Source organism: Paramormyrops kingsleyae, chromosome 18, assembly GCF_048594095.1.
Source record: "Paramormyrops kingsleyae isolate MSU_618 chromosome 18, PKINGS_0.4, whole genome shotgun sequence".
NCBI classification, from domain to species: Eukaryota; Metazoa; Chordata; class Actinopteri; order Osteoglossiformes; family Mormyridae; genus Paramormyrops; species Paramormyrops kingsleyae.
The window spans coordinates 18144961-18172194 of record NC_132814.1 but is presented as its reverse complement, the minus strand read 5'-3'; the positions used below and the strand labels follow the sequence as shown (position 1 = coordinate 18172194).

Sequence of the window (27234 nt, the reverse complement as noted above, 5' to 3'; positions counted from 1 at the left end):
AGCATGAAGAACAGGGTGTACTGTACCTGGTGTGAAGAGCATGAAGAACAGGGTGTACTGTACCTGGTGTGAAGAGCGTGATGAACAGGGTGTACTGTATCCAGTGTAAACAGCATGAAGAACAGGGTGTACTGTACCTGGTGTAAACAGCATGAAGAACAGGGTGTACTGTACCTGGTGTGAAGAGCATGAAGAACAGGGTGTACTGTACCTGGTGTGAAGAGCGTGATGAACAGGGTGTACTGTACCTGGTGTGAAGAGCGTGATGAACAGGGTGTACTGTACCTGGTGTAAACAGCATGAAGAACAGGGCGCACTGTACCTGGTGTGAAGAGCATGAAGAACAGAGTGTACTGTACCTGGTGTGAAGAGCGTGATGAACAGGGTGTACTGTACCTGGTGTAAACAGCATGAAGAACAGGGTGCACTGTACCTGGTGTGAAGAGCATGAAGAACAGAGTGCACTGTACCTGGTGTGAAGAGCATGAAGAACAGAGTGTACTGTACCTGGTGTGAAGAGCGTGATGAACAGGGTGTACTGTACCTGGTGTGAAGAGCGTGATGAACAGGGTGTACTGTACCTGGTGTAAACAGCATGAAGAACAGGGTGTACTGTATCCAGTGTAAACAGCATGAAGAACAGGGTGTACTGTATCCAGTGTAAACAGCATGAAGAACAGGGTGCACTGTATCCAGTGTAAACAGCATGAAGAACAGGGTACACTGTATCCAGTGTAAACAGCATGAAGAACAGGGTGCACTGTAAAACTTTAAGGTGTGCGAGAAAATGACGCCTGCAGTGGCTTTACCTGAGGTACCATGCGCAGGTTGCTGTTGTGTTTCTGGGTCACGTCTCCCTATCACGCCCTTCTTGCCGAATCGTCTCCATTTTACTCTGAATCGTGTCTCTCAGCTCCATTGTGGGAAATCCCTTGCACTGTCTGACTGACATAATGTCTGTCTGACTGGCAGATGTCAGATGAGAGATGCAGGGAGAAAAACCGTCACATAATAATGCTCTTGGTCAGTTTTGGAGTATTAGCATGAAGCTTATTGACCTTTTTTTCAGTGAACGTGGAGTGATATATTTAATCACTTAACTGCCTGCCAATTTTGTATAAACTTAATACTTAAAAGCCACTGAAATATAAGTATTATTACCGTATGACATAAATATTCGCTGATAATTAGCCAATGGGTTAACTTACATAACCCATGAATGTAGTGATTCCTGGTTTGCTAGACTTGGAAGAAGAAAACTTAAAACAAAAGACGGTGAATTAATCTTGAAGTGTAACTGGAAAATATAGTCACGGCGTGGCTGCCATTTTCTGTAATATCTATCCAGCCATTATCCAAACCACTTAGTCCCCACTGGGGTTGTGGGGGGCAGGAGCATCAAGCACAGGAGGGAACCAACACACTGCAGGGCGCGCACACTCACAGGGCCAATTTAGACACACCAATCAGTCTACCCTGCACACTTCTGAAGGTGGGAAGAAACCAGAGCCCCATGTGAACATGGGGAGAGCGTGTGAACTCCGCAGAGAAAGGACCCGGGATTGAACTCAGGACCTTCTTGCTGTGGGGCAGCAGTGCTAACCACTGCATCACTGAGTCACCCATTTTCTGTAGTGTCTTAGCTTTTTATATATATATATATATCACCAACAGTTCATCAATACACTTGTTTTCATGTTTCCAGCAACACAGTTACTGAATAGAGCTGTTGTTTAGGTGTCAGGAGACCAGCCACATACAGTATGACATGGAGGTTTTATTAGTTGGTTAGTTATGGAGAAAGATGCAATTGTTAGTGAAGCCCAGCATGCTGACGGCTGAATAGTCAAACTGTACAGTTAGAAATGTTAAATCCAGTGTCAGGTCATTTAAGTCCCACCATTTCTAAACGTTAATATTCTCCGTTTTGTAAGACTTGTCGGTAACACTGAATTCTTCATATCTTTGATAGGTGATGGGGGGTTTTTTTATTTCTCCTGTTTATCACATTCTATTTATTTAGCAGACGAATTTATCCAAAGTGACATTTGGTTTTGAGGAAGCAGGGTCAGACATTCCCCACAGTAACTGGGGGTTAAGAGCCTTGCTCAAGGGCCCAATGGTGACATCACTCTCCTGACCCTGGGATTTGAACCAACAACATTCTAAACCCCTGACCCACACATTACGTCTCTAGAAGAGATACCAGCCAGCCATTTGCCCCATTTCCATGCCCCATGTGCCTTGTTGTGTCCACTCCCCTCTTCCAAAGGAAAGGGTCTTGAAGTTCCAGTTTGATTGGTGAATATGGAATTCAGTCGATCTACTGCAATCTGTTTTCATGGGTGTTTCCGATATAAAATGCACTAAGGACAGTGGACAGTCCCATCGTTTTTGACCGGTTGCAGTGCCTAGTGGTCACAGACATACTAATATCTGTGTGTTGAACTCTTGAGATGTTCACTTGTGTTCATTTTTGGCGGTGGGGGGGTGGGTGGGGTCTCACAGGAAACACTACGCAGAGTTTGGACAGAGTCACTGAACCACTTCCAGAAAAGTTGATGTCTCTTCACCATAGATCATTGGGATTGAAATGTGGCTTTGTACCAGTCTGCCTGTGAAGAACATGGAACATTTAAACCAAATAGCTGCAGTTAAAATATCCATTAGTACAAATAGCAGTGAAATTGTGGCACTGTGAGCTAACTAAATCTTTCTGGGTCTGCTAAGTGACTTAATAACCTGCCAAAAGGAGATGCTTTAGTCCTTCATCCAAGCCTCTCAAGATCCCCCTCCTGACACTTTGTCAGAGTCTGAGGCGATGAGCATCCGTCTCGCCAGATTCTGAGAGGGGCGCAGCGGAGAAGAATAAAAAAGACAGGGAGCTGATGAAGTGTTGGGAGGTATCAGCAGGAAGGTGTAGCATGGAGAACAGAGGATGCCTGCCAAGGCTAAATGAAGAGGAACATGGAAGGTGACTAGCTGTGAAAGGGACAGCGCCCCAACTCAAAGGTGCAGGGCTGGTTGAATGCGAAGGCAGCGCTGCTTAGCTATCTGAAGCACATCAGGCTATCGGGCTGTCAGTCAAGGGACGGTTATGCCTAACAGCTGCAGTATGTAGCTCGGTAGGGTAGCTGCCAGCGTGCAGAAGGTACTGGTTTCCATTTCTGTGGCCAGCATGGTAACCATATCACCACTGAGCCCGAGCAAAAGCATCTGCTAAATAAATTAGACCTGGTAGAAGCTTGACCTTGGCTTTCAGGTCCGTCCATTCAGGGGCTTATGCTGTATCGCTGATGAACAATGGCTGACTTGAAGAAGAACGGTACACTAACCTTTATGGGGGTCCAGGCAGAGTTGCTACTGGGACCCAATTGTTTTTATTATTGTACTTCTAAAAAGTAGTAATGGAATCCCAAGGTGATAGTATGGAATGATGCTTTACATTCTCCAGTGCTGTAACTTGTAACTGGAAAATTAGTTTATTTTTTTGCTGTTATTTTCATAATAAAGAAAACTATACAACAACCTTGCATTAAAGTTTTTGTTACGTATGAGCACTCATTGGCCGCTTTTCCTTCACTTCCTGGTCAGACTCCTGTGGTTCACCTCGAAGTCCTGCTGAGGAATGGACTGGAAGTGCAAAGGTTTCCGACATCTGGCTTGATGACCCCCCGCCCCCCCCCCCCATCTTCCCCTGCTTTGCAAACGCACCTTTTAATCCATTCATATAGCTATTATTAACTATTTGTACTGTATTTAGGTCTGGTGGCCAGGTCATGTGATGCGACACTATCACTCTCCTTTGTAGGCAGCTTGGTGTGTCCAAACTTTTGACTGGTACCATATGTGTGTATGTCTCAAAGGAGAGCAAATGGGATATTTGAAAAGAAGCATTCTAATGTACTTATGCAAATAAAGCTTTATTTCATTATTAATCTATTTATAGTAAATAGAGCTTTATTGGTCATGGCATTTTAATTAAAAAATGACAGCACTGGAATTGATGGCTTGCACATTCAGATTGGCCCCTTCTCATTATTTCACAGATGCATACTTGTGATATTACAAAAGACTCACATTGCCCAGACTCCATAAGGTAATTTCCCAGCATGCCTCGTTCTCTCGGGATTGTCACTGTGTCTCAGGGCTCTCTGAAGATGTGATCTTGACGGCAATGTCTTGGAGCTGTCAGATACACTTTGTAATTGCAGTTCACCTCTGGGGCATCCTTGGCCAAGTGCTTTGGGGCCTCAAAGGGGCCAACATCAAAATTGGCTGATTTATTCTGAAATGAAGCCCTTGGGCTATAATATTTACCCTGAGATCTGTGAGCTTAGAATAGGGCGTAATGGACATCGAGAAAACATGCTATTTTAATATTGGGAGCTTGTTATTAGGACCTAGGAGGCCGGTTTGTATACATCACAGTGATGTTTTTGTTTGTGGGTCACTGGACAGTTGACCTGAAGGACACCCCTAATGGGCTATCAGTGTTGTGCCCCTGGGCTAAGCACTATGCTTGGGTAGTGTCAAGGTTTCTGTGCTATTTTCAGATATTCAATTCAATTCTATTTTATTTGTATAGCGCATTTTCACATTACATTGTCTCAAAGTGCTTTACATTATTCCCGCCCCAAACCCCCAGTGAGCAAACCAGAGGTGACAGTGGCAAGGAAAAACTCCCTAGAAGGAAGAAACTTTGGGAGGAACCATATTCCACTTGAGAGCTACCTGAAGTGCTCAGTGTTTGGCATCGTACGCAAGCTTTATGACACAGAACAGCTCTTCCTCTCGATAGGGGCTGATCTTTCTCTTCAAGGAGTTAATCAGCAATTGTGGCATATTAACGTTAAAAGCACAATCGGTGCATTCCGATATTTTTTTTCCGGATGACAGATTATGAAGCTGGACAAATTGACCCACTTGGCCACATAGAATTGTTATAGCATTCAGGAGAGCAACAACAACGTGGAACGATAAGGAACAAGATGAACCTTTCAGTGGAGGCAATGAATCATGATCTTTATCGTAAATTCTCCATCTGGAAGATAAATTAGCCACGGTAGATTCAGATATAAAAAGAGAGGCATGTAACACATGCCGTATATTAAAGTATAAATAAAAACAATTACGGTAACAATGAGACATTAATTACTGGTAGTTAAAATACACATCCTGTTTACTCTTCATGAACCACGGCGGACCTGTTTTGTTCAGTATAATGAACAACTACTGTAAGCTTTTTTTTTTTTTTTTTGGTCCACTATCATTTCCAGAAATCAAAAAGTTCAGTTTCCATCTAAATTAAATGATGCTTTATTTGCCATTTGTACAAACACAGCTATCTTTTGATAGTTTTCACATATCCCATCATGCTCTCCTTTGAGACGCACGCACAGTTCAGAGTGAAGCTTAGCTTCTGAGCCCGGGGTCAAGCCAACACTGTCTGTGGGTTAAGGGCCTTGCTCACGGGACAAGTAGTGATATGGTCACTCTGCTAGCCACAGAACTCAAACCAATGACCTTCTGGTCATTTGCACAGAGGCGTAGCCTGAGCCACACAGCACCCTCGTCTTCCATAACCACTTTTGCAGTGTAAATAGATAATAGTGAGCCTGCGACCTAAAGCACAGGGCAAAGGGCAGGGCTCAGCCAGTGTGAAATCCGTGCTCACTGCTTGCAACCTTCACTTATAGACGAATCACTGGCCATCAAAGTGCTTTTGCTTCTCTTTCTGGTGGCCCATTACACTGATTTAATGCTAAACTCACTGAGAAAGAACTTTAATTTAATCTGCAGTTTAATTTAATTATCCAGGCGGGTGCAGCCAGTGGTACCTCTTTGATTCTACCCGGGAACGTGCGCAATGTGACAGAGTAACAGTAATTGTGGGCACACAGTGGAATTTCCACCATATATCATTGCGCAGATGATTGCTGGTCAGATTGTGGAATTTGGAGAAGGTGAGATGGCCACTGTAGATCAATCCTTTTCCTTCTAATAGATTCAGTGAGCAAACACAGTGCGATGCACTTAATGTCTTTCAGCACATACTGTATACGCAGGTCGGACACGGATTCTCTGGCGAAGGGCAGCAGACTGGGCACGCAGCCATGAGGTCGTGAAGGGGGGGGCAACTCTCGACCCAGGGGCTAGACCTGAATAGCTTCAGTAAACATCAAGTTTCTGCCGCTATATGAATGGATTAAAAGGTGCGTTTGCAAAGCAGGGGAAGATGGGGGGGGGAGGGTCATCAAGCCAGATGTCGGAAACCTTTGCACTTCCAGTCCATTCCTCAGCAGGACTTCGAGGTGAACCACAGTCACGTCTGCATAAAAATTGCCGTAAGCATCCCAGTGAATTCAACTGAATCAAAGGAGAATGGAGTGGAAGTGCCAGGGTTGTTTTCTTAATCCACACAAATAAGCCTCTATATGGGAGTGGTGTGTGGCTCTGTGGTTTGGGACGCTGTGTCTGTGATCAGACGGTCACTGGTTCAAGGCCTGGGATCGGTAGAGTGACGTCACCGTCAGGTCCCTGAGCAAAGCTCGCTGACCCTGCTTTCTCGAAAAGCGCATGTCGTTTTGGATAAAAATAAACAGCGTAAAATAGAATCTCAGCAGCCTTCTTGCCCTGTGTATACTTCAGTGATCTTGTTTATTTGTATTTTGCGTACAACGGAACTTCTGGGCTACTGTATGAAAGTGTTTTTTTCTTCCTGTGTGAATATATCCAGTGGTATAGTGTGTGATGTTGTTTCACACGCAGGGGGAAGTTTTTTTATTTTATTTATTTGTTTATTTATTTGTTTGTTTATTTATTTATTTAAATGCAACGCAAAACATCCATATTGGTTGGATCTCCTGAAGTTCCATTGTTCTGATATCTCTGGAACAGGGCCAGGATTTTTTGAGGTGGGGGGCCACAAGACGGGCCATAATTCATATAGAGGGGCGAACCTTATAAGCCAATGAGAAATTTCAATTTGCTGACTGACAGGAGTGGACACTCAAAGGGCCAATCAGCCGTCTGCTGGGGGCGGTGCCCCTGTGGCCCTGCCCCTGTATATACCTCTATATCCATGCCAGTTACCAGGCCGGCTCCAGAACTGAGCCTTCTGCCCTCTTAAGTCACTTTCTCTCATCAACCGACATGTAGAGGTTTCTTCGACGTTCGCATTAGGCAGTTAACGAAGTTGCAAGCTAGATGTTCGGTGCTTTGTAAAATAAGAAATAAAACACCTTGAGCTCTGGCCTGGCCAGTGGCACCTTAACTGAATGCCGACTGGGGGCAGCTACTGGTCTTGGTCCCGTCGCCTCATTTGCAGGGCTTTGCGGACACTGGCAATAAAACAGTCAATTTTTGAAATAGTAGTTTAATCCAAATGCTCTTAGTAGTGGCGTAGACTGGTGCCTACTGTGTCGGTTTTTGTGTCGGATGGAGAGCCAGCCACAGACTGGTCACATGACATTTGCGCCCTTTAATGGACAGGAGGCCGCAGAGGGCGGGCAGAGGGCGGGCGTGAGGCGCGAGGTGAGGTTACGTCCACCGTCATTCTCATTAACGAAACCGTCATGTGATTAAACCTGCACTTTTCAGCCCCTAAAAAAAAACTGTGCAGGCGAAATCTAATAAAGTGGATTAACTCTGAATAAAGAGGATTAGGTGGGTGGACACTGTCACAGAAGGATGCGAGCTGGGGGGCCGGGGGGTGGGGGTGCCTGAGACCTAAGCCTTTTGTGGAAAAAAAACGATTATGGGAAATAAGGCAATTCTTTACAAGAATGCTAGCTAGCCTTTGTCAAGTATATCACAATATCTGTCCTCATCTGTAAGTGAATTCAAGTTAACACTTAATTACATAGTTGGTAACATTAGATTGCTGTATTTTGCACGGGATGAATTTCTAGCTAACTTTCATTATAAACAGAAGTTATGTACTTAACACTACTTGTTGTCAAAATATCTTCAATTAGACATTTATTTTTCAGCTATTCCTTTTGCTGAAGTTCATTACTTCAGTTAGTGTTTAATGTAAACTTTTGGTTTATATCTTGAATACTTAAACAGAAGATCTTGCATATGAATTAGAAAATCGTATTACTAAAAAAAAAAAGTATAGGCATATTACAGGAAGTGCAGTGAACATTTAAAAGGTGCAGCTTCAAATACCTACAAAACAAATACCTACAAAAACAACCTAGGTGTTTCACCAGGAATTATATATATACTCATGTAGTGGAATTATAGGGTTCAAACGATTGAAAAAGATGTCTTCTTGAAAGAGGAGAGTTACTAGTGTGATTTGCTGAAAGATCAATTAAAATCCATGCGTTCATCCATCTATCCATTTTCCATACCTGCTTGTCCTATGCAGAATCGTGACGGGATCTAATTAATAAATCAAATGAAAACTTGAGTGTTAGTGCATTTTAAATATGACTTTAAAATAAATACGATATTCACAAAAGCTATGCGTTTCTAACTAAAAGAGTCTGCAGGTATTTTAAACTGACACATGCCCACGTTATTTGCTAGTGTTATGTACTTATGTGGAAGTAGCCCAGTTTGTATCCTCTGATGACTGGTGGCATCTCGATCCATTTTCAGCCATCTGCAGTCCGTTCCTAGCGGACCGGGTCCATGTGGGATAAGAGGCTCAAATCCCGACCCAGTTTCACTGTCGTCGTTGAAGACAATCGGCAGTGTGACTTAAATACTTTTGCTGAATTTCTGTTCCGGTGTCCTTCACTTATACACGTCTGTCTGTGTCTTTAGCTAACAACGTCTAAATGTGTAAATCAAGAGAGGAGTCAACAACTTCGCGTTTTTTCATCATTTGGACATTTGCCTTAAGAAAATGGTTGAGCCTGGTCTTAAATTATCTGTGTGGCTTTGTTCCCATAAATTCATTATATAGTATAAGCCACACTACTGGCATCAGCAAAAAAAAAAACACAGGACTCAGCATACTGTATATATCCATGTAGCTTGGAGGAGAAGAAACTCTGTGCAGGCAAGACATTGCACGGTGCTGTAGTGATACGTTGGTTGTGAAAAGCAATACCCATCACAAAGACCTACAGACGAAGGAAGGACGTTCTGGTGAACGTAAGAGTATGCAAAACAAGATTTGCCTTTCATTGGTCATTAAAATCTAGCAGGGGTGATTCTGGGATTTTTTTTTTAAGGTAGGGGGTCGCAAAAGGGGCCATAATTCATGCAAACGAACCACAAGCGTCACTCTCAACTGTGTATCAAAAGAGGGCAGGATGGAATATGTGAAAAGAAGCATTGCAATCTGCTTGTACTAGTGCAAATGGGAAATAAAGCATCTTTTCATCATTTTGTTTCTTATCATTAGTGCATGATTTGTTTGAATCGCCACGGGTTACAAGAGGGGCCAATCATGTTTCAGCTGCGGCCGGTGTCCCTGTATAAAGCCCAGAACCCTAAGATACTGTGGCTAGGTTTTTTACGTTCTGCCTCTTGATAATTAATAGGGATGTTTATGCTATTGATAGCTGTACCATTAAGTTTTAATAGTTTATAGTTGATATGATGGTGTGTGTGTCCCACTTTTTTTTATGGAATTTTCTTACTGGCAAGATTCCTGCTGTTGTCAGCATCATCATCAATGTGTTGTTCGCTGGCCAAAGCGATTGCTTACTAGACAAAAGCTGTACATGAACAGTCGGCTTCCTGGAACTCTTTGTTTTTCCTGAATGGCTGAGGCTTCCCGCTAAAGTCAGTGGTCTGGGAGGTACTCCGCTGTGATGGACGGGACGTCTGTAGTGAGGAGCAAGGGGCAACACCATGCACTGTGAGCCGGTCAACTGCTCAGGGAAAGTTGAAGTCATGCTCCTTTCAAACCATCCGCCCCTTGGGCCCCTTGGGTCCTGCTGCTGTAAATAAACTAGGGAGGGATCTAGAGCTTCCAACTGGTCCTCAGAAGAAGATGCAGAAGTAACAGTGCACTCCACTTGGCTGCTGGCCTGAGGAAAGCAGGTTGGGAATGGCTGGGGTCTTGAGTAATTGCAGCAATTCCCCATTGAAGAGACCCATGTTTGCTAATGGGAGGAGGGATTTCTTGTAGGTTTTTTAGTCGACTGGTTTGGACTTTTAATTTATTAGACTTTTGTTTGGAAATTAGCAGCTCAAGCTTCCAATGAAGCCAGGAGTCTTTTGTAAAGGGGGACTAAGGTAGAAGATGGGAATGTCTGAATGGATCCTTGTGATAGATAAAGGCTGCAGTGTTTACCCCCCCCCCCCCCCCCCCCCCCCCACAACGGCACCTCCAGCCCCCCCTTGAAGGTCAAGTTAATTTTATTTAATTTTATTTTCTATATAGCGCCAAGGTTACCTTTCCTATAGAACAGGTCTATACATTGTCCTTTTATTAAACAAACTAAATAGCCTTATGTTATTTATATAATATACACAATAACTTGTCATTATTGTCTCTAAACGGTCGTGCGTTTATAATTGTCCTTTGCTCTCTGTATCGACCATAGCGGAGTTCTGCCCCGGTGCGCGCGCACACAGACACATGCGCACACACAGACACATGCGCGCGCACACAGACACATGCGCACACACAGACACATGCGCGCACACACAGACACATGCGCGCACACACAGACACATGCGCACACACACAGGTGAGCACACTCCCACCAGCGGACAGAGAGCGCGCGTCGGAAAATACACAGTAACAGTTGTTACGTGCTACTATGATACTTCATGACTTACAATGTTTCCATTTTTTTATTAATGTAAATTCGCACTGTTCACGCTGGTGACAGGTCCAGGTGTCTGTCACCTTTGATTTCAATGAGCACTTAAGCCCAATAACCAAACAAAAAGCACACCCTGGTAATAATTCAATGTGGCACTACAGAGTAGCAGTTAAAGAACTTGATTTATGGCCTGATATATGCAGTAGTGTTTGGTTTCTCTGTGGATTTTGGGGCAGTGCTATTATGCCGAAGCAATATCTATGGCGTTTGCCTTAGGCCTTGGATAATCCCCAGTGACAGGCATAGCTACCCTCGTGAGGACACTAAATTCATTTTTGATCGCAATCATTCGGAATCCCCAACATGACACTGGGAGGGTTTATAGCATTTTACGGAACCTCTGGCTGTATTGTTGTATTATCTGATCCCTTGCAGCAGTGCCCGGAACCCTAGCAGAGATGTTCTACTTTGTCCCACATGAGTGTACTTGAACTATGATGTAATGTGCTTGAAAACTGAGACCTAGAGACGGTAGCAGAAGTTAAGAAGACTGAGAAGCAGAACAGCTGAGGAAGGTACAATACCAGAATGGTATGAGTGCACAATGTGTTTCATTTAAATGTAGACACATTAGATGCATTCTTAGGCCTTCGTCACAAACAGACCTTCCCCTGAATTTACTTGGTTATACTTGACTAAAAAGGCTATAGTACACCTAGAGAAACACTGCAGATACACATTCACTCGCCACTCTATTAGCAGTACCTGCCTAGTACCGAGTTGGACCCCATTTTGCCTTCAGATCTGCCTTAATTCTTTTTGGCATAGATTCAACAAGGTGCTTGAAACATCCCTCAGAGACTTTGGTCCATGTTGACCTGATAGCATCATGTCAACAGCTGCTGCAAATTTGTTGGCTGCACCTTCACGATGCGAATCTCCCGTTCCCCCACATCCCATAGGCGCTCTATCGGATTGAGATCTGGTGACTGTGGAGGCCATTTGAGTGCAGTGAACTCATTGTCATGTTCAATAAACCAGTCTGAGATTATATGAGCTTTGTGACATGGCGCATTATCCTGCTGGAAGAAGCCATTAGATGCTGGGTACACTGTCGTCATAAGGGGACGGACATGGACAGCATCGATACTTCGGTGACATTTAAACAATGCTCAGTTGGTACTAAGGGGCCCAAAGTATGCCAAGAACATGTCCCCATGACAATAAGCCACTACCACCAGCCAGATTTGCTGTTTTCATGTTGTTTATGTCAATTTCTGACCTTACCATCTGAATATAGAAGCAGAAATTGAGACTCTTCTGACTAGGCAACGTTTTTTTCCAGTCTTCCATTGTTCAATTTTGATAAGCTCGTCCCCATTGTAGCCTCAGTTTCCTGTTCTTGGCTGACAGGAGTGGTACCTGGTGTGCTCTTCTGCTGCTGTAGCCCATCTGCTTTAAGGTTCGACGTGTTGTGGGTTCAGAGATGCTCTTCCTCATACCTTTCTTGGAGTGGTTATTTGAGTTGCTGTTGTATCAGCTTGAACCAGTCTGGCCATTCTTCTTCGGCCTCCGCCATTACCAAGGCATTTTCGCCCAGAGCACCACCGCTTCCTGGATGCGTTTCCTTTTTCAGCCCATTCTCTCTAAATCATAGAGATGGTTGTGTGTGAAAACCCCCAGTAGATCAGCAGTTCCTGAAATAAAAATACCAGCCTATCTGGCACCAACAACTAAGCCATGTTCAAAGTAACTTAAATCAATCTTGCTCCCCATCCTAATGCATGATTTGAACCTTAAATAAAGCTCCTGACATGTATCTGCCTGATTTTATACACTGTGCTGCTGACATATGATTGGCTGATTAGATATTTGCTTCAAGCAGCTGGACTGGTGTACCCAATAAGTTCCTCGAGGTCCCAGCACTGCTGGTTTTCCAGCCTTCCTTTACCTGTCAGTCAGGTGTGAAGCCTCTGACCAATCAGAATCAGTAATTATTAAACAACTACCTGGGGGAACTGAAAACATGGCCTGGATTTGGAATCGAGGTCCAGAGTTGAAGAACCCTGGTGTACAGTATGTCATCCTCGAGGATGTTGTTATCCACACTGTAGATGTTTCCCTTGTAGTCTGTAAGAAAACAAAGTCTTGGAATCCTGGTTAATTTTACACTCGCAAATCTAAACAGTTGACCGGGCTGCCAGCACACCTGAACCAAACAATCAAAAACATTGAATACCTGATACAGGTGCATTGGGAGCTGGGAGGGAGTAAAATTATGGGCTGTCTGAGGGTCCCTGAGGACTGGGTTGGGAAACACTAGTGTAAAGGCTACATGCAAAAATAAATGTCATCCATGAGTGGACTACACTTATTTTTATCTCACTGTTTTTTCAAAATTCAGTGAATAAAGAGAAAAAAAAACTGATATAACATTATAAAAGACTTTGTTAGTATAATAATGCTGTTATGTAAGTGAATCCTGCACATTTGCACTCCATCATTAGCACTGAGTTCGAAATACAGTCGTTACCCGCCAATTTTAAACTGCGGTGATCGTATGTCGCACTGATGATGTGAGAGGACAGAGTTACGTACTCGAAGAGGGTTACGCAACCGTGGGGCCGCTAACAGGGGTAATCGTCCTTTGGCCAGAATCTCAGAGCTCTGCTGTGCACTGTGACAGAAAGGAACGTGGAAGCTGGCTGGGACAAAAAAGATGTTTGAGCCCCCTCTATGGGACACCGGCGATACATCTGAGGAACACCTGCAGAAAAAAAGCGCCCCATTTTCCTTTCACATCGTTTTACTTCAAACGGCGTGACCCCTGTTCTCCCTTGAGTCTTTCACCGTGAACTGGCGGATCTCTCGGAGGAGGCAAAAGGCTGCTTGTTGCTGCTTGTTGCTCCATTCAATATAAACAATGAAGTCATCCCTTCCATCGCTTGTTTTGCTAGCTGATGATGTCACCGGCAGCCAATCAACACGTTATACTGCAATAGGTGGCAGGGAAGGGGAGGGTCAAATAGAAGCTTATAAGAAGTAACCAGTATCATTAATAACAGCAACAAATAAACCTGTATTGTTGCAATTAGCAGTGATATAGTGACTGACTGTGGTTTTTTTCAGTTGTAGCATTAATAAAATAACAAATATGAAATTTGCCTTTTGCTGTAACTCTTTAAAATTCACATTACACAACTCGCATAGATGTGGCTGGAATATTTTGAGTGAAGCTGAAAAAGACATAGGTTAATCGCCAGTCTCAAGCCCCAGATTGACAGCTGACGTTCTGGGCTCACTGCATACAGTATAATTAAACCCATTTCAGGTAATTTAGGACTGAGTCATTAAGCAGGGTTACAATTACTTCTCTGCCTGTTACTGGAAAAATCAGTGATTTGAAATACATCACACAGCCTGACAGGAGACTGGTGAAAAATGACATTGAATTTTTAAGGAAGGATTCCCCAGTTTTGGACCTGGGGGGCCAGTTTGCAACATGGCTTGCAGATTTCCAGGCTCAAACACACCTTATTCAGCTCACCAGCTAATTACAAGGCTTTGTAGATGTGTTTGCATGGCATGGAAATCTACAGTGTTGCAAACTGCCCCTCCAGGACCGGAATTGGTGAACACCATCCAAGTCATAATGTAAATAGAAATTGCCCAAAATATAAGCTAATCATTATGAAGGTAAATTCTCTGAGATACTGGATGAAAAACACTTATCGTTGCCTTAGTAACCATCATCCTTCATCCAGATCATTATCAAGATTCTTATCAATGGGGGCTGTGAGTGCCTCAGTGGATCAGGATGCCGTGCCTGTGATCGGAAGATCGCCGTGGCGAGTGATGTCATCGTTGGACCTTTGAGCAAGGCCCTTTACCTCGAAATGCTTTCAGTTGTACATTGCTTTGGATAAATGCATGAGCTTAATAAATGAATTGAAAGATTGTTTGAGAACCTGATCAGACCTGGCCAACCAATTTGGACAGATTGGTCATTGTGATGTACTGTAAGCAACCCTGTGCAATATGACCAAATTTCCAGAATGTTCTGAAAATGAAAAGAAAAGCATGTTATTGTCATGCCCGGCTCGTACGATCCTCGTGTGTGCCACGCCCCCCTCGTTACCTCATGTTAATTCCTGATTGTAATCACCTGTTGCCTGTTACGTTCAGCCTGTTTTATGTATTTCGTCCGCGTCTGAGTCAGTTTTCCCCAGATCTGTCATTGTATTGTTGTAAAGTTTGTGGATGTCTGCCCTTTCGTACCTAATAAACCCCGGTTACCTGTCTGTCCGACTCAACTCGCCTGCTTTCCTGCTCGCCTTATCCGCACGCGTAACAGTTATGTCTTATAGAATCTGGTCACAGGTAGATTCTATCATTTGTGTTTTTTCCCCTCCAACACCTCAAAGTCCCCGCAGTTTCCTAAGGACACCAAGAGCTGGACTTCAACCCTGGTGTGTCCATAGAACGGGGCGGAAATAGAGCAGAACATGATTAATGTCGAGGTTGCATGAATGTTGAGGTACATGAGGCAAATTTGGCACAAAAGTTCTCAGAGGGCAGTAGTTCAAATTAACTGCCACCCCCCACCCCCCACCCCCCATTGCCGAAAATTACTGTCAGTACTCTATAGGGGCCTTGTCATGTTCTAAAAGAGATATGTATTTATTTAGTACCAGGGTGTAATTACCTAGACATGAGAAGGTCACTGAAGTCCTTAGGGTATGAGTAGTACTTCTGCTGAGGCGAATTAGGTGTGACGTGGAGGGTTTTCCCCACGTATAGGAAGTCGCTGTGCTCACTAGCGTAGGATAATTAGTTATGCTAATGAAACAGTGGTTTGTGCAAATGCAAGCAAATGTGTGTGTTCAGTCGCAGACCGTCAATTGAGTAGCTTTCATTCCGCGAGTGGTAACGGCTCTCCAGCTCCCGTGGCTTGCGGTGGACGCCGTTCATGTCGCCGCAAGAGAGATGAAAGCACATTGAGGAAAAAGCGAGATCTGAATCCAATCTGGGCAGCCCGAGTGGACACCGGGCAGGTTGACCGAGAGCTACCTTGTAGTAAGCGGCGATGTTTGATATGTGTCCCTTTTCGGATGCTGGTTATAAGGCTATAAATTTCAATGGCTCAAGACTCAGTTTCACCAATAATTGTTTCATTATTACTGATATAAATGGTGAACAGTAAGGTGTGTAAATAAGATAAAGGCCTCTTCTGGGAGGATGTGCAAATAAGCAATTATTTTCTACATGCACTAAGGAGCACTGCTCTAGCCATGGTGGAACGTGGCATGTTTTTAATCTTGGGTAAAGGGGCTCTGTTGGCCCATCCTGGTTTTCTAAGCCGACTGCATACAGATGTTGTCACTGAGGAACGCGTGGAAGGATGTGTCAATCAGCCTCTTGCTAGCTGTTATTTTTACCTTGACTGCGATAGTCAGCAGTAGAGTTTTTCATCCTGACAACCTTGACTATTCAGATCTGCAGTATACAAGTCTGTGGCAGTTATATTCACTGCATTTTTTTCCTCTGACAGTTTTCAGCTAAATGGTGGTGTATGTTTTGTTAGTTAGGTTGGAGTGGGTGTACAAGGACTAAAAACTATAGTGATAGTAAATCTGTTTTATTGTACCCCTGGTTGATGATTGGCTAATAGGAAATTGTCTTGGAAACCCCTTTGCTGTAGGATTGTCTCTTGTGCTGTAGGGATCTCCTGAGTTTTGTACGGCAACATTGGCGTGATTGGTATGGGATTGCAGATCGGTTAGCGTAGCGAGCATCTAAGTCACGTATCTTTGTGTCATGCTAGTATACCAGATGTCGAATGCTCACATTGTCTAATCGGTTATCCCCCCCCCCCCACCCTCACAGGTGCCCACGGAGTGCGAGAGGAGCCCCAGTTTGTGACAGCGCGCGCTGGAGAGAGCGTCATCCTGAACTGTGACGTGGCCCATCCCCTGAACGGCCAGCCCTATGTGGTAGAGTGGTTCAAGTTTGGAGTTCCCATCCCATTCTTCATCAACTTTCGCTTCTACCCCCCACATGTGGATCCTGAGTATGCCGGTAAGCGGGATAGCATGCACCCTTTTTTACCACCTTCTGGCCCCCGCACATCCCTAATCTGATGGCTAGGGGCACCATTAGAGAAACAGCCTGTTGGATACGAATCGAAGTCTGTAGGTGTCTCTTTTGACCAAGTGTGACCCTTTGAGGCTCTATTACTGGATTAGTTTACCAGAGAACCAGATTAGCATTGCAGTATAAAATGAAAAAAATACCGATAGATATTCCTGTTTGGGATTGTAAAGATTAAGACACACGGGAGTTAAACATAAATCCGTCAGTGCAGATAAGTTAGTGAAAGACTGGTTTTTGCAATTCATTTCTGTGGGAGCCTATTCTACAGATTCTCTGGAACTCTTAGGGTATTAAACATCTTGCAAAAAAGTATTATGAAACGGTAACCCTTCCATCTCTCACACCTAGTTACAAAATTGAATCACAGACCTTCCGGTCTTGCCTTTGGAACATGGGAGTTCTTTTCTTCTCCAATGGTCTGTAAAATAATAGTTTAAAGACCTTCAGATGGAAGTATATTTGCATTATGTAGTGTTGGATAAATAATGTAAATCAGGTTGCAGGTTTCTAGCACTGACTTAATGTAATGTGATTCTAAGTGCCAAGTAAGAACCTTTAATTTCATTTTTAGTAATCAGATATATCACAGAATTTGTTGGATTTGTAGACGTGTTTATTGCAGTGCCAGCCTTAGGCTTTCAACATGCTGAGATGAGGATAATTCCTGTTTGACTGTGGCTACTTCACACAAATGGAACAATATTTTGTCTGTGAATGGATTGGTTCCGTTAAATCATTTTGTAGCATGGGGCTCTACAAGTGTTACGCACAGCTTTAGTGCTCGCTCTCTGTGTGATTAATAGCCATTGAGTAATTCAGAGGTACTTATGGAATTTACAGATCGAAGGTTGTTTCTCAGTGACAAAGGAACAGGGGATGGCCCAGATGAGACGGTCGGTGATGACATCATTCTGCTTTGAGAATCGCAGGCTAATGATATCAGGTCTGCAGGTGAAGAACTCACAGGACGATATTTTTTTTGTCCTATTTTATTATTATATTTTTTTGAAGACAGATGCACTTGAAAAGTGCCAGACACATAAAGGGCACGATTTAAAACCATGTCAGCTTTCTAAAAGCAAGGCAGGCTTTACATTTTTGACCGCCGATCCGCTCAAATGCATGCAAATGAGGATTTGCCAGCCTCAGATTTATGAACTTCATTTTGGACCCCTTATGAAGTGACTTGAGGAGGGTGTGCGGTTGTCATATTGAGAAAAACAGTATAATCCCTCGGCAAACCATCTTCCATTAAATGAGAATTTTATATGCTGGGAGCTGCCTTTGGTCTCTCTCTCGGCAATAGGACTGATTCACCCTCCTGCCCACCATCATAGCCCCTGTGTTAGCGCAACTCTTACAGGACCTGTAAGTGTCCTTGTGTTCTACTTTGTTGCAGTTTCATTACAGTTTTTATCGATCGTATGTTGTTTGCAAGCTTTAAAAGAAAAGTGTAGAAGAACTGGTATTAACGCACTAACAAGTGAGTCTGAGAGATGTGTCTTGCTCACAGAGGATTTCCTGGCGCCCCTCCATGGCATTCACACCCCGTCTCACAGACTCTGCACAGTCGTGGACTTGTGAAGATGGCTATCGTGGATGCCACATCCTCCCTACAAAAAGGGCGCCCTGTGTCGGGCCACAAGGGCTCTTTGTCAGCTCATCCGGTGGAGTTCATCTGGCCACGCCGGGGTCTTAATCTCCCAGCCGGTCCTGGGACTGAGCCAGCCCGGCCGCCCACCTGCCTGCACATTCGCCACAAAGCGTCGCTTGTTGGGCCACACTCTCAGATATCTAGTGCGAGAGACCGAATGTGTCAATGCAGGCGGCCTGACAGCGTTGACAGTATGGGTCTTGTGTCTCACGGGAACTCCGTCTGGCCTGGGAGGGATCGAGGTGCTGAGCTGGGTATCTCTTATCGTCAGTGTCATTATTATATCGTTGTCGCCGAGCGCCAAAGATTCCATTTACCGCTAAGATTCTAAACCATGTCCTGCTCCTGCAGCAGGTATCAGTATCGTACAGACATATACCACCAATCCAACGCCCCCATCCCTCTACCTGGACCTCCCCAGCACATGGTGATGTCATCTGCTACTGTGGGACATGTTCAGGCAGCATCATCAATGTCTTCTATCTGAGGGTTGGGGACCAAATCTTAATCTTAACCCAAACGCTAACCCTGTAAGGATGAGAATGAGCTGATATCTAAGAAAAGGTGAACCATCAAAAACTAAATAGAGGGATTCAGGGTACCATGCAGCTGTACTGACATCTTCCACAGGACTCAGGCTGTATACTACGGTATCCCTCAACCTCATGTGAGTGCCCCCCCCCCCCCAAACCACCACCCACCTCATTCCCATCATCGGTTTGTCATGGGTGTAAAAATAAACCAGACTGTTGGCAAGCTCTCTTTTGCCAATATAAAGTGGCAGACTTTCCTTGAAATCTGCTTCTCCCCTTTTCGTGTTCTGATAGGAAGAACACACTGTATGGAGGGCTCTGGTACAATATCAGGTTGAGTCATCTGAAAAGCAGTAAAGTATGGGATGAAGTCTGGGGTCCCAGCTGGGGACATTTAAAAATCTGGTTTGCCTGTTAGTTACCAGTGATGCCTTTGTAAACATGGGTGAATTCAATACAGACATGGTCACATTTCTCTCATTGAATATCCCGCACTCTAAGCGTTCTCTTCAAAGAATCATAGGGGAAAATATATCTTTAAGCAACTCTGCAAGCTTTAAAAACAGAAAGGATCAGAAAATATTCTCTAGGATGGAACTTTTGTCTCTTGTGTCTGTACTGAAGGCCATACTATTTATCAGCTATAACTGCCTTTCTTGTGTTATGCATTTCCAGGCAATTGGAGGAAAGTCATTTTTCTTGACTATACATATCTTGACCCTTGAAAATCAAACGTGAGGCAGAAGTTTTATCTATATGCTTTTTCTGTCTGGAATGGCTCACAAATGCAGCTGTGGATTTAAAGGGCATATCTGTAAATTTCATCATTAGTCCCTTTCTTAAGTTTGATTGTATCAGAAAGATGTGACAGCAGCCTCCTATCTGCAGCGGTAATCATAAAAACACAGTTTTACCTTTCCTTCTTTCTGCCAGCTTGCTAATACAAACGTCTTCTGCTGATATACGGGAGTGGCAAACATTTGACAATTTTGTGGAAATGGACATCATGTCAGTTCTGTGAATTTTGGTTGCTGTTCTGCAAGTAGTTATTGGCTTCACCACTAAAAGATGGAAATGTGTCTCGCATTCTGCAGGTCGGGCCAGCCTGCATGGCAAGTCCTCGTTGCGGATTGAGCAGGTGCGCTCGGATGACCAGGGCTGGTACGAGTGCAAGGTCCTGATGCTGGAGCAGCAGTACGACACCTTCCACAACGGCAGCTGGGTGCACCTCACAGTGAACGGTAGGTCAGAGTCCCAGACGCTTTCTGGGAATTGAGTGAGTAAAGTACAGAAACGCTACCAAAACCTATTAGAAAACGGTACACAAAAACCCCAGAGGTGTCTAACACCTGGAGAGTCTTTTGGCTTGTGCAATTGATGATTTGAACCACATGCACTCCGTTATATATGTGCAGTTGCAAAATGGATCATTGAGGGTTTCTGTCAGCCTGTTAAAGGAATGGGAAACCCATTAAGAATGGGCCCCCAAAGAGTTCTACCTTAATGGGCAGGACACTCTGTCTGGCCTGGTGCTGCCCACTGAGCCGGAGCTGGGAATTCCGTATAGGCAAGGTAATAAGGGGTTCTCCTGTCAAAAAAATTTAAAGAACTCACTCATAACTGGATAACACCCACATACTTACTATCCCTGCTTTTTTGGGTGCCAGCAGGCAGCCATCATCACTATTTTATGATGTTCGATTTGAATCTGCCACCCTAACCCCAGATAGCATACTTTCCTTTGTCTAATTGCCAATTTTGCGGGGGTCGGCTGTGAGGTTTGTCCTACAAATGCTGCAAATACTGAGGGTCGACCATTATTCTACACAATTATGGCATTGCAGTAAGTTACCACATGGGTAATATGAGTACAAAAAGTGCAGTCCATTGGATGTCGTAAAATGGCTGGCGCCCCATGCAACCCAAATGGAATATTGCAAAACTGGTAGAATCCAAATGGGGTAGAGAAGGCTCATTTGTTTCTTAGACTACTGTTGAGGGACTCTATAAGCAGCACTGGTTCACATTTTGAGTTGAATAAAGTCGAACTATGACTTACATACCCAGCAACACATTCATTTAGCACATGGGATATATATTGCATTTTGGAACCCTAATAATTTTAAGTCAGTATGGAGTTATTATAAGATTTCTTGATTGTTTAACTTTTTAATCAATGCTACCCAAACTACCTTTTCATGGGCACAGGCAAATAGGATGGGTAAGAGCCCAGGACAGAGGGGGCTGATTGGATTTATTTGTGCTATCTGCACTGGAATAAGCCGGACACCACATGGGACTAAATCGGGATTAGCTGATTTCGGAGGTTGCAGCCCTTGAGCCATACTTTTGGTTTATGGTGCAGCCAAGTGCACAGGTGCAATTCCCTTCCATGCTGTCAGGATGTTGACATCATACCTGAACCTTTTCTTACTCATTTTGTCGGGCATCTTCAGTGACCTAAGGAGCTGTTGCCACTTGGCAGATGATTTCGAAAGGTGGAGGTAACACATGCAGATTACTTTCCAGTGTCAACTCACTTTTTTCACCGCTGTCATTGAAAGATTTTTGTTGTCCAACTTAGTACAAATGTACTCACAGAACCAACCTTTGTGAAAGGTCTTCTGTTCTCCATGTACCTCATCCTTAGACTGCCTTGCACTCTTATCTCTGGGTTGTTTAATAAGGTGCAAATTCTGGCTCCATAATAATTCAGCAATACGCTGTTGGAAGGCTAGGGAACCTTTTGAATTGGGAACAATAAAGGGCTGATTAATCTTTCCTGATTTTTAATATCAGGCAATATCAAGTTCAATATGTGATGAAAAATAAAAGATGTGCCTTGATCTATCAGAACTTTTACATGGTATAAAAAGTGTAACAGTGCCTATAGTTATAAATATTGCGTAGAGGCCCTGCTTTCAGGTATCCCTGCATCGCATACACTGCCTATATATCACTGTGCAAATGCTAATTGAATCGGGCTATTAACCTTTAAAGTGTTGTCACCTCCGCCAGTTGCCTAGCTGCCGGGTTATGATGAGGCATCTGAAACAACGTTTCCTAATGGCTTTGTGGTACCGGCAATTGCACGGTTTTTATGCCTGTGTCCCATATGACCTGTACCTAATTAGCACAATTTTAATAACTTGATGAGTCATGAATTGAAGGGTACTGTCCCGTGACTGCCCAAAGGCAATATCTCCAATAGAAGCGCGATGACGTATCCTGATCATTGTTCTCGAATCTTCCCTTCTCAAGAGCTAACGAAAGGCCCCAGGGTCAGAATCCGAGGGTCCTCTCAAGAATGATGACTCCTTTCTTTGTTCAGTGCTTACAACAAAGAGTGACAGATTAACGAGTTCAGGGGCCCTTAGAACCGTAGAACCCTCTTCTGCCCCGAAACAACACAACTATTAACTGTAAAACTATTAAATATTAGTAACTATAAAATTATTTCTATGAAGTGAAAGAGAATGTGACACTTTATCAAACGAGAGCAATTGCATCAGAACAAACCGGCATTAATCTGCCCCTAACGACAAAGCAGATACATTCTTCCCAAAGTTCTGGCACCAGCCCTGATGATAGGGAATGTAAAGTGCCGGCTGACCTGACCCACCAGGCCAGTGCCTCATGTAAATGAACATTGAACCCATGGTTATATAGAAGCCCCCCAGCTATTTCAAGGGTATCTAGTACAGGCAGTTCCCAGGTTACGAACAAGATCTGATCCCTAAGTCTTTAAGTTGAATTTGTAGGTAAGTCGGAAAAATAATAATACAGTACATAATAATGATAGTACAGTCAAAATAAAAGTAACTACATACAGTACTATACTGTACCTCGAGCTGAAGAGCTACTGAATCTGTGCAAGGTTTTCACAAGTATCACAAAGCAGTGCGTACATTCATTATTATGTACCATTGTATTTAACCTGGAATTTTTATATAATAGGCTTTATGGCAGTCTATTCGTAAGTATCTGTTGTCCGTAAATTGGACGTTCTTAACCTGGGGACTGCCTGATTCAAAATGAATTCATGGTTGCCTTAAGTAGACTCAAGATGAACTGCTTTAGTGCTACCTGCTCCACTTTGTCCTCTGAGGTACCTTTGTACCTGCAACCGTCGCCTGCAAGCTTTTGGAAAATGCTGAGGAAAGGGAAAGGGAGGCTTAGTATCTGTGAAGAGAGTTCCTACAGACTCCTCGAGTATCCCTTCTCCAACATACCCATCCTTTCTAGTACCGCTTTCCCATGGATGTCATAATCTGTCTGAGCATCAAAGAGCACCTAGCCCAGACTTTGTGTTGATTGGTACTGGTGTCATCATGAGGTTTGTGGCTTTTGGCAGTGGAACCTACAACCCAATAAATCAATGTACACACCAAGGTTAGGTGCATGTAATTGATACAAAAGAATCCAACAGCCAGACTATCAAATCTCATAGGCCAAGCTTCCCCTTCACCCTTAAGAATCATTACACCTCACATTGACAGAGGACAGAAGTTGTGGTACAAAATCAGTCCATTTCAAGACATTTTCTACTGCCTTCTCTGCGAATCATTTCCATGCAGAATGATGAACAGAAGCATTCCTTTCGTAGTACAGGTCTGTATGATTTCCTTCTTGCTCCACAGCTGCACTATGACAAATATCTTCGTGATGGTGTGTCTGTTGTTATCTGTCATTAGACTCATGGGAGTTTTACTTACACAAAAATATTTTGAAGGCAGAAAAAAAAAGAGTGGTTTGGAGAGATAACCAACCAGAATGTAGAGGAGATGGGTCCAAGCAACTAGAGGAGGTGGGGCCAACCAGTCAGATGTTTCAGTCCCTCCTCCTCTGGTTGCTTGGACCCACCTCCTCTACAATCTCATTGGTTATCTCTCTGAACCAAACATTTTTTTGTTCTGCCCTCAGAATATTTTTGCATAAGTAAAACTCCCACGAGTTGTCATTACATTGATGTTGAAGGTCATTTTATGGTTATAGTTACTGTTAGATGCTTTCAAACGCCCAATTGTCTCGCAGTAGGCATTCCTACTGCAAAGCAGGAAGACTAACAGTACCTACCTACACAGAGTCACATCGTGGCTGAAAATTTATAGCAGGTCTGTCACATAATTCACAGAGATGACGCATGAATTTCTAGACCCAATATGATACATGCCACATTCAGATCAAAACATCAGATCAAAACATGCTGCATTCAGATCAAAGCCAAAAGCTGTCTTATCAGAGGAGTCCCCCACACCTGAGTGTGCATTGAAAGACATGCAGTTCTGCATTATAAATAGCCGGAATAGAACATGTGAGGCTAAAAACAGATCTGCAAACAAGCGGAGAGACAAAAATATAAAGGCACAAGTGATAAAAATCTAAGCTTCAGCAAGAGGTTGCAGTCCTGCAGTTGCCAGACCTAGTTCTGAAAGGTAAGCTTGTCCCCCCCCCCCCACCGGTGCACCCTGCCTCCCCCTCTTTGCAGGTTGCAGTACATTAACCCCCGATCAACTGCAGTGTCTCATCTTGGAAAGAAGCCACGCATTCAGTATGAGGGCTGTTGCCTTTCCCTGGTAAACAATGCGAGATTTATATCTGCCACAGGCGAGGCGCCGTTTGAAACACTGTACCTGATAATTGTTTTCCTGTCCATTTAATAGTGGAATGAGGCAAAGATTTGGGAACCCTGAGAGCAGGGAAGATTTTACATGGGGGGAGTAATTAATATAGAGGGGCCACCCAATGATATGATTTAAACCAGTGACTGACAGAGGAGAAGGCACTCTGGGAGCCAATCAGCTTTCAGCCAGTGCCTCTGTGGCCACGCCCCTGTCTGACAGTCTGGTTTCTTAGTTAGTTGGTTAGTTATGGGAAGGGGGCTATATGGAGATGACACCCATGAAACTTAAGGAAGATCCATAATTCTTTGCTCTACAAAGTTCTTTGTCAGGATTTTTGAGGTTGGGTATTGATAGGTACGGTGAGTGATAAACCTATAGATACCTTCTGTCCATCTTTAGACAGCTAGCAGTAACAGTAGAAGGTTGTACTGTTGCTTAATGCATGATACTTGGTTAGTCGATGCTGTAAACATCCATACAACCACCTTTCAATTGTTTCTGCCGTGTGAGGTCATGGTGGGCCGGAGCAGGATATGGGATGGGAAACCAGGTCATCGCTGGGGACACTCATTCACACAAACATGGGCAGGTTTGAGATGCCAGTTTGGACTATAGGAGGAAACTGGAGCATGGGAATCCATGCAAGGTGGAGAGAACCCCCCTCCCCCCCCACCCGAGGTGACTGTGTTACACACTGCGCCATGTCCTTGACCTCATAGATAGGTTTCCATCAATGCTGTCAGGGTTTGGTGGCCAGGTAATTCACTTAAGCACCAAGGTCTTCCTGTGTGCTGATTGGTCAGTCTCCTATAATCATGCACGTGTCACTAATGCTAATATGAAGCAGCTGGATGAGTCTTGCAATCAAGGAAACAAACCAGTCAAAGCAAACAGAACTGTTCAGCCAAGTATGAGAGCTTTTTTGTTTTAAAGTAATTTGTAAACCTGAAGTAGCTCAAACTGGTCACCCTATGTAGGGGGGTTTGAGTCTGAGGTTAGATAGACCTAGAGAGACCTCACCATGGGACGCAGAAGTCATAATGTACCGCCTACATATTGATCACATGTAAAACATGACCTGTGAATCTCTTATGGCTGCATCACTATATGTAGCAGCAGGAAAATTGGGGTGCTTCTCTGACAAGTCTCGGGTGACGGATGCACAAATTTTTGGGTCTCCATAGCGGGAGGCTTTCTGACGCAGTCTAGATGAAGTGCTGAAGTGATGCTTTGATCACAGACGTCAAGCGAGCACAATTTATAGAATCTCATAATGGCTGGCTCATTCACATTGATGACTAGTCTGAGGTTACGTCCTCATAGTTTCGCTTTGATAAATTACATCCGATTGGGTTTATTTTGTAAAAGTACACTTCAGTCAGTAATTTGGCTATAGAAACTAAATGAGAGCCTTTTAGGTTTTTTTATGTGCAGAATGATACTGAAGCGTCACATTTCCTGTAGCCACTGTTTAAATGCGTCATTTCTGCCAGCCTCATTGTGTGAAGGTTATCTGGAAATGAGACACACTGATTAGTTGGTTACACAAGGTGCCAGAACAGGACACGGCCAGGACTCTCGGAGTCAGCGCCTTATGCGCACGAACGTGTCCACATCGCCGCTCAATGAAGCTTCTTCTGGTAATCATGATGGATAATGTTGCCGGATGCAGTACGTGCTGCGGCCCGTCGTCGGGGGGCGATTTGCAGGCCATTTGCGATCGGCCGGTGTGACGATCACCGAGCAGCACAGCGCTGGTGCCGTCAGCAGGTTGATGTAATGCCTCACCCCCCCCGCCACACTAGCTGTCCATGTCTCTCTCCATCACGCTCACTAGTGCAGCGTTCCTGTGATATTCCTCACCCTCGCACACCAATAATCCTCCCGGGAGACGTGAGCTCTTCGCCGCGCAGTAAGTACGTCATGCAATGGTGATGGTATAGGCAGCGCACCTGTCTGTGCTCCGGCGGTCCCTGCAAAGAACCTTCCAGAATGACTTTAATGGAGTCCCGCCTGCATGTATTTCCTACAGAAACACACTTTGTGGGGTTTTTTTTCCAACGCCAAAAGTAAGTTGAGGAATTTGAGGAAACCGAAAATGTGAACATTTCAACGATTAAGTATGAGACAATGACATTAACTTCATATATATATATATAATACATGGGCAGTATGTGGCTCAAAGCTCTGTGCCTTTGATCAGATGGTCACCAGTTAAAATCCCATCCTCAGCAGAATAGTCGCATGTCTGAAGGACTCCTGGGCAAAGTTCTTTACCCCCCCAAAATGCTCCAGGGGTACTGGATAAATGGCCCTGCTTTGTGCTTGGACTCCTACTTTCATTCTGAACTGAACTGAAATGGCAGATAAAGCATAATTTCATTTCATTTCTTATCACTGGCCAATGATGTGTTTTAAATCGGTGAGTGACAGGGGAGGGGGCACTGCAGTGGCCAGTCAGCTTTCAGCTGGGGCCAGTGCCCCTGTATTCACCCCTGAAGCCTAAGATCCTATGGCTAGGTGTTTAT

General features: G+C 44.0%; 1 protein-coding gene across 6 annotated transcripts in view; it reads left to right on the top strand.

Moving 5' to 3' along the window:
• igsf9bb (immunoglobulin superfamily, member 9Bb) overlaps nucleotides 1–27234 on the top strand; it is a 110018-nt gene that overhangs the window by 15520 nt on the left and 67264 nt on the right. For all 6 annotated transcript variants that reach the window (XM_023813567.2, XM_023813566.2, XM_023813568.2 and 3 more), the window contains exons 2-3: nucleotides 16629–16820; nucleotides 20177–20323. In XM_023813567.2, the coding sequence (XP_023669335.1) occupies nucleotides 16629–16820; nucleotides 20177–20323 (339 nt within the window). The remainder of the gene's footprint in view (nucleotides 1–16628; nucleotides 16821–20176; nucleotides 20324–27234) is intronic.